This window comes from Muscardinus avellanarius, assembly GCF_963383645.1.
Source record: "Muscardinus avellanarius genome assembly, chromosome: 7".
NCBI lineage: Eukaryota > Metazoa > Chordata > Mammalia > Rodentia > Gliridae > Muscardinus > Muscardinus avellanarius.
The window spans coordinates 88,763,034-88,771,120 of record NC_137793.1 but is presented as its reverse complement, the minus strand read 5'-3'; the positions used below and the strand labels follow the sequence as shown (position 1 = coordinate 88,771,120).

At 48.3% G+C, this 8,087-nt stretch overlaps 1 protein-coding gene across 3 annotated transcripts in view; it reads left to right on the top strand.

Annotated features, from left to right (window-relative positions):
• Positions 1-6,298: 6,298 nt before the first annotated feature.
• Positions 6,299-8,087, top strand: part of NAV1 (neuron navigator 1) — a gene marked incomplete at both ends in the record, with an annotated part of 206,485 nt that continues 204,696 nt past the window's right edge. For all 3 annotated transcript variants that reach the window (XM_080699273.1, XM_080699274.1, XM_080699272.1), the window contains one exon: positions 6,299-7,020. In XM_080699273.1, the coding sequence (XP_080555399.1) occupies positions 6,299-7,020 (722 nt within the window). The remainder of the gene's footprint in view (positions 7,021-8,087) is intronic.

The following is an 8,087-nucleotide window of genomic DNA, read 5'->3' as shown; positions in this document are numbered from 1 at the left end:
CCAGATCCCTCCTCATCGATAGACTGTGAGATATGCTCGCAGGCACTTTATTTTCTCTCCCTTTCCCCAATACTAGGGACTGAACCCAGGGCCCTGCTCTACCTCTGAGTTACACCCAAGCTTATTGAGACAGGGTCTCAATAAGTTGCCGAGGCTGGCCTTGAACTTGTGATCCTCCTGCCTCAGCCTCCTGAGTGGCTGGGATTGCAGACCGACCGGCATGCTCCACTGCCCCAGCTTGTTTGGCCTCTCTTGATGGCACACTGCACATGCTGCTTGGTGCACATGCATTTCTCCTCAATCCTGGAGAGCAGAAGCTGGGTCTCAGCCATTTTGATTGCCACGGCACCTGGCAAAGCACCTGGCATAGGACAGGGGCCCCGCCAAGGTGTTTTGTTGCTGAACAAAGAGCTCCTGCCACAATCCTTTTCTAAGTGGAATGCTCTTTGAAATGAGGAGTAGTAACTCCTTATTGTAACTTAAGATGGAAACCCTTCAAAGAAGGAGTTAGGAATTCTTTTTCTGAGACCTGTGTGTGTGTGTGTGTGTGTGTGTGTGTGTGTGTTTTAGTGTGTGTTACCGAGGATGACACCTTAGGGTTTCTACCTCTGAGATGTACTCCCAGCCCTATTTTATTTTGAAACAGGGTTTTTCTAAGTCACCATCCACTGGGCTTGAACCTGTGATGCTACTGTCTCTCAAGTACTGAGATAATAACCATGTGCCATTGTGCCTAGCTAGGACCCTCTTCTTGGTCACTGAATTTAAGTGAAATTTTAGATCAGGATGCTTAGAAGAAGTTTTGGGACAGGGGGTCTGATAGGATCCCCAATCAATCAATCAATCAATCTCTCTCTTTCTCTCTCTCGTGCACACACACACACTCATGTGAATGAAATGGGCCCTTTGCTTTCCTTTCCAGCTCCACCTTTAACCTTCTGCCCTTGACTCTCCTCAGTCCTGTTGCACAGGTGTCTCAAGGATGATAGGTACTGACAGCCAAACTGTTTGGCTTGAACAAAAATTGACAGATTGTTTCTGCTTTTCTGGGACACTTTTGTCTAACACTGAGATCCAGAAAGATGGGACATCATTCCAGCTAATCCTGCATCTCAGGAGGCTAAACATTTTCCCAGCATTACCTTGTTCAGCCTGCTCAGGATTTGAGACAGTGGGGAGTGGGGATAGAACCAGGAAGAGAAACTGAGCCCCAGAGCAAGCATGGAGTCTCCCAGATCACTTGGTGCATTAGGAATGCAAATTGGAGCTGGGTGTGATGGCCCACACTTGTAATCCCAGTACTTGGGAGGCTGAGACAGGAGGATTGCAGGTTGTCAGCCAGCCTTAGCTACTTAGTGAGGCCCTCTGCAACTTAGTGACACCCTGTTTCGAAATAAAGAATAAAAAATAGGGCTGGGGTGAAGGTCAGAGGTAGAATGTCCAGGCGTGGTGGCACATGCTTGTAATCTCAATACTTGAGAGACTGAGACAGGAGGATTGTAGGTTTAATGTCACCCTCAGCAACTTAGCAATAATCTGTTTAAAAAAAAAAAAAAGAAAATGTAGATGGGGTACCTGTCATCCCAAGGTCTCAAGAAGCTGAGGCAGGAAGATGGCAAGTTCAAGACCAGCCTGGAAAACTTAGCAGGGCCTTGTTTCAAAAAGCAGGGATGGGGATGGGTATTGGGATGTAGCTCAGATTGGGAGAGTGAGTGCCACAGCCAGCTGGCATCTGTCTATACTCCAAGAGAGATCACCTGAGCAGAGGCCTCACCCTTGAGCTTTGGAGGCGCTACTGTCCATAGGTCTCTACCCAGAACCCTCCTGTGCACTCTCCCCTTTTTTCTCGTTTCCCCCACCACTCACTATCAGAAACCTGCAACCCCAAAATCTTTTTCCTATCTCCATCCTAGCCCACATGTACCACCTGCCACCAACTAGGCACATGAAACCGGTGGCCAGGCTGGATCGGGCCCATCATCTCCCTCCCCACTTCATGTTGCCTGCCATCTCACCGGGGACAGTGCCCCAGCACCACCACTCATACCCAAATATGAGGAGGACAGGAAAAACTGTCATGATCTGAGGAATGTTGGGAGAAGAAGAGAAGGAAAAGAGGCCTGGCACACTGCTACCGTTGGCTGATTTTCTTCTATGACTTCCAGCATATAAACTAGATTCAGCCTCTCCAACCCTACCCCCAGTCCCACCTCAAAAAAAGCCCAGAGCAGAGCAGCCTTTACAGCAAAGAATTGGAGCAAGTTCACCAAGGGGCATGGGGTGTGCTGGCTAAGACACATCTTGGTGGGTGTGGCCAAGAGAGCCATGTTGGTCTGCCACTTTCTAGCCTTGTCTGTCCTTGGACAGCTCACTTACCTTCAGTCTCAAGTTCCTGACTTATGAAACAGAGATAATAAAACCTGCCTTATCAGATTGTTATAAGAATTAGAGCCGGACGTGGTGGTGCATGCTTGTAATCCCAGCATTTGGGAGGCTGAGACAGGAGGATCACGGTTTGCAGACAGCCTCAGCTACTTAGTGAGGCCCTTTGCAACTCAGTGAGACCCTGTTTCAAAATAAAGAATAAAAAATAGGGCTGGGGTGTAGCTTGGAGGAGGAATGCCCCTGGGTTCCATCCCCAGTAGTGGGGAAAAAAGAATTGGAAATATTATTTCAATAAAAAGGCTTCCTAGGCCTAGGGTAGGGTCATGAACTGGGTGTTCTCTGAGATTCCTTCAAAGTTACTGAGTACCTGCACTGAGCCAAAGGAATCCAGGCCTGTCCCTGCAGAGCTGGGAGCTGGGGATGTGTGGAGAACAAGATAGGTGAGTTGGGCTCCAGGAAAGTACCTTGGTAGCCAGCCTCTTTTCTACCAGGGAAACCCTCCTCCATCACCCCAAAGCCTGTCTGTCTTCCCCAGGCTCCATCTGGGAGCAGTGGTCATCTCCTATGTGTGTCCTGCTCCCAGTCTCCTGAGGGCTGTCATCATCTAAGAGGGCAGGGCCCCAACTGTAGTGGAGAGGGAGGGTGTGGCTCCTGTGATCTGCCACAAGGATGCTTTAAAGTCCTCTCCCCAGCGAGGTTTTGAAAAAATGATGATCCAGTAAGAGCAGCAACTGCGTGTGCTCCATTAGCAAGTGAGATAGACACAGCCTCCTCGGCCTTTGGGCTCTCTTGACTGGAAATCTACCAGAAAGCCTGAGGAGGTCTAAGTCAAAGGAATCCAGTCCTGTCTCTACAGAGCTGGGGATGCACTGAAGACGAGGCAAGGCAGGTGAGCTGGGCTCCTGTGGTCCCCTACAATAAAACCTAGTGGGGGAGCAACTCCTGGGAGAGACTCAGGCAGAGCCAAGATGTGGTTCTGGGTTTTCTCACAGATGTAGCTTCCAGAAGGGGTGCGTAATTGGCTTTGCCCCCCCATGCTGGGATTTGGTGGGGATGGAGCTGAAAGTAGAAACAGAAGAGAAGAGGGTCCATGGCACCTTGCCAGTGAGGGGATCGAGCCCGGGAACACTAAAGTCTCAGCCCCAGATGCAGCAGGTCAGTGGGCTCAGGCCCTTCTTTCGGGTGGGCTCAGCTAGTCAGTGCATAGCTCAGCTCTGTGCTGGAGGTCAAGGTTAGCAACTCAGGGCTTACGCGAACCTCACAACAGGTCTGCACCTGTGCTTCTGGCCTGTTCAGCATCATCGCAGATGCTCATAGTTGAGCACTGAAGGGCTGGTTGGACAGAAGGAGGGCAGCAAAGCAAATCTACTCTCATTCTCTAGTGGGGAAGAATTCTGACTTCAGATCTTTAGGCTGATGTACAGTGTTCTGTTCTTGTCATAAAGATTCCCAGTCTCGCTGCAATTTCTAGATAGAATCCTGCCCTCGTTTTGCAAACTGGGAATGAAGAGGTTAAATTTTCCAAGTTCTCACAGTTTTAAGTAGTACTGGTTTGACCTCCTCTGAGGTCGTTTCTCAGTCCCCCTTATGGGGCTGTCCTTGGTGTGCTGGGGATTGGGGACAGGGCAGGAGACCTGCATGGGAAGCTGGGCAGGCAGAGGGTGACTCAGAGCACCCCTTCTGTGGCATGGCGGGCAGGCAGGGAGTAGCATGAGATAGACAAGGAGAAAGAAGAAGTCAGGCAAGTTTGGATGTGGTCTTCCAGATCCAGGCAATGGGCAGCAAATTCAGGGGCAGAAGCAAGCTGGTCATAATTCCTGAACACACATGGCTTTGCCATCCTCCTCTGCAGGAAGAAGTGAGGGTTGCTTTATCTCCAATAATGGTATCGAGTCATTAAAGTACAAATTAGAGGAAAAGAGAAGGGGGTTCAGATCACTTCTCTTTCTTGTGGAAATTATTTTGTCCACCAGTAGAGCAATCCTATAAGTCCGGACTCTCGGTTAATTTCAAGCTGTGCCTTTATAAATCAATCAATGCTCAAGCGTCTACATTGACTTCTCACAGTTTAGCCTGTAACTGGTCCCAGACCACAGAGTCAAAGGTCAGAGAAAGGTCAGCAACAGCCATAAATAATCCCTCCCTGTTGCTGACATCTTCATCTACAGGATGAAAAGGGGCATCTCAGCGGTCTCAGGTGTACTGGCTATGCATTGGTGGTCTTGCCTATCCCAAATACCCTTTGTCTCCATCTTCACCCAATAACAGTTTACCCTGAGAGAGGCAACCTGAATATGTCCGTTGTACGTAAATTCTTGCCTGCATCTGCAATCATTTTCCGAGGATAAATTTCTAGATGTGGCACTGTTCTCACAGCAGCGTATGAGAGCCCCATACTCGTTACTGGTACGCAATATTCTAATTTTCTATGAGATGATAAATGTGATAACAACAAATGGTGACCTATTTAATTTTCATTTCTTAAATTTCTAATGGAGCCTTTTTACTTTGTTTTGGCCAATTTCTTTTATTATTTTGTGAATTTCCTGTTCGTCATTTGCCCTTTATTCTGGAATATTTGCTTCTTAACATTGATTTAGTAGAACTCCCTACATGTGAAGGGATTAGCTCCTTGTTTTTCTTACCTGTTTCAAGTATTTTTATAGTTTATTGATGCCTTAAACCTCTTAAAGGAATTTCTTTGTTCACACAACGATTTTAATTTTTATGTGCTCAAAATCTACCGGTATTTTTCTTTATGATTTCCGCCTTTGATGTGGTGCTTAGAAAACTTTCCCATAACAAAATTATGGAAATATTCATGCGTGTGTTCTGCAAATTCTTTTATAGTTTCATCTTTTACATTTAGCTCTTGAATCTATCTGGAATTGATTGCATGTGTCTTTGTAAACTGCTGCAAATTCCCTTTGAAATGAGAGTGATTAATTCATTAATAAAATGGCAGGGCGGGGAAGCTAGTTGAGGGGGAGGGATTGGGATCCTGGAGAGAGAGAGGGGGATAATTAATGGATCATGGTTTGAAAGAGAAGGGATCTAGTGCTGTTGGCCACAGGTTGTAGGGGAAGCTTTCTGGAACCAAAGGTGAGATACTCAGTCTCTGAAACTAGATGAGGGTCCAGGAGGAGGCAGAGGTGTTATGCCTGGGCAGGAGGTAGTTAGGGGTGGGTAAGCAGAAGACTGTGAACAAAGTGCCCAGATCTCCAGTAATTATGGAGGTGGGGGCAGTGGGGTGGGACAAAGAGAGGTGGCATCAGTGAAGAGGACCAGAGACTGGTAGGAGCCAGGTGGCAAGAGCCCAAAGGAGGGAGATTTAACAATACTAAGTTCATGATCTGGAGGATTGTGACTGGTTGTTCCATCTTTGGACCCAGTGCATGTAGATGATTGCATTCCACAGGAGAGATGTTATAGGGGACAGCCAGGGGTCAGCTAAGGTGTGGGTGGAAGAAACATGCCAAGAAATGGCATGAGGAAGTTTGTTTGCCATGAATAGGACAGTCTAGATTCAGGGTACCGTGAAAGATCTGAGGGAAGGGGCAGTGAAAAGGAGACTGGCCCAGTCAACGGGGAGGAACAGAGTCAAGGAAAGTTAAATGAAGCTCATCTGTAGAGTACATGGCAAGTCTAAAAGCACTTTCACATGTGAGCTTGCACACGAGCCTTGCAATGGCCCTCGGAGCACAGAGGTACAGGACTTTGCTCTGAGCCATGCAGGAAGGCTTTGGCAAGACGGGATGTGAACCCAGCAGTCCTGATGTCCAGCCCCGGCGCTTGTGGTTTCCCACCATCATCATTCCACACACAAGGATAGAATCTGGGGCCTGTATCTCACAGTCTTCTTATCTCCCCTTTTTCTGCAGGACAATAGTTCCCACTGCCTGCCTTGCTGACCATGAATGGGATGGCCAACGTGAATTCTGCCAGCCGCCCACACTATGCCTCCTCCATCCCTGTGCCTAGAACTTCCTCCCAGACCAGGATTCATACCCCGGGTGCTTCTCCTCAGCTGCGGCCACGCCAGGCTGGCCTGGCCCTGAGCCCCCAGCGAGCGGCCTCCCCAAGACTGGGCAAGGCTGGAGGCCCTTCCAGGAACTCCTCCCCCAAGGCCTCTCATGGGAGAGGCTCCCCCAGGGCTGCTGGGGCAGCTAAGGAGTCAGCAGAGGGTGGCGAAGGCCTGCCCAGCTCCCCCTGGAGCAGTCCCAGGGTAACCCCGAAAGCAGCCCTCCCCAGCCGGGCTGGGTCCAGAGGAGTTGGGGAGACACAAGGCACCCAGGGAAAGAAGAAGAAGGCCCAGGAAGGAATTCCAACACGCCAGTCCCGGGGCAGGAGCCCATCCCGGACAAACTGTTATGGTGAAACTCAAATACCAGGGACTCTTGAAGGTCGAAAGCCTCCTAGCTGCCTAGGAAAAGATCAAAGAGACTTAAACTACAGGAGTTCTGGGATCTCCAGGTCCTTGGAGCCTGATGATGGTGCAACGTCAGGGGCTTCCTCTCCGGTCTGCAGCCCTGCACAGAGCAAGCGCCCCTCCCCCACCCCAGGGGCCATTAGCTTTTCCCCTGTCCATCAGCACAGTCAGCCGGTCACAGCCACAGTGGCCCCCTTCCAGTACAGGTGAGTTGGGGAGCAGGGAGGGAGAGAGAATGGTGCTGAGACCAAGGGCCAAGGCCAAAGTCACTGATGGCAAGTGGCTGGTGGAGACCAGAGGGACGCAGGGCATCAAAAGAGAAGTTAGGCAGGTGGAGGCCTAGAAGGTTGGGAATTTGACAAGATGAGGTAGACTGGGAACACCAACAGGGAACCTAATCCAAACTCTGGTCATTCTAAACTCTGAGAACTACACAACGAACAGAAATTAACAAGGAGATAACCATATAGTGTCCATTGCTCCAGCTCTCTGTGAAGTCATAAAATAACCTATCAGAGTATTGTGGATGCTTGGGCAGCTAGGTACACAGGTGGGTAGTGGGCAGCTACATCAGTCTTGGCCAGCGCCCATAGAAGATTTGCCGATAGTTCATGGTAAATCTAAACTGTTCCTCCACGTTGCTCTCCTGATACCTTGGGGATCTCTCTCTCACTGTTCACTCCACGTATATTGCCTATGCATATCTGTGTGTGTGTAGCATATTGGTTGTCAATAATGATTCTTAAATGGATATGTGTAAGCTAAATTTTAATGATTATTATACAGTTTAGAAATGTGCAGATGCAAATCAAGTACCTTCCTGACTAAACTTATTTTATATATATATATATTTTTTTTTTTTTAATTTTTTCCCATGCTAATGTAAGGAGTAGCTCTCCTTTATTTTGGTTACAGAAAAGCTAATACATGGGCTGGGTGTGGGCAGGAAACCCCTAGGAGATGCAACCTTCACTAAAAGGCAATGCAAGTGCCGCCTTGCATTACAGTAATAGGTTTTTGGGGTCCAAGACAAGGAAGTGAATGGCCTCACTATATTCTGCATGAGCTAAGTCCTCATTTAGAATGCCACATTCCATTATGAACACCACATTTGACTCACGAAAACACATTTAGAGAAAGACTGACAGGTTAGTGAGTGATCCAAAAATGGTGTTAGAAAAAAAGTTAAAAGAACTGAAGAAGTTTGTTTTGGAAAGGGAAGGTTTAGGAGGGTCTAAGAGCTGTTCTCAAACATTTGAAGGGTTGTCATGTT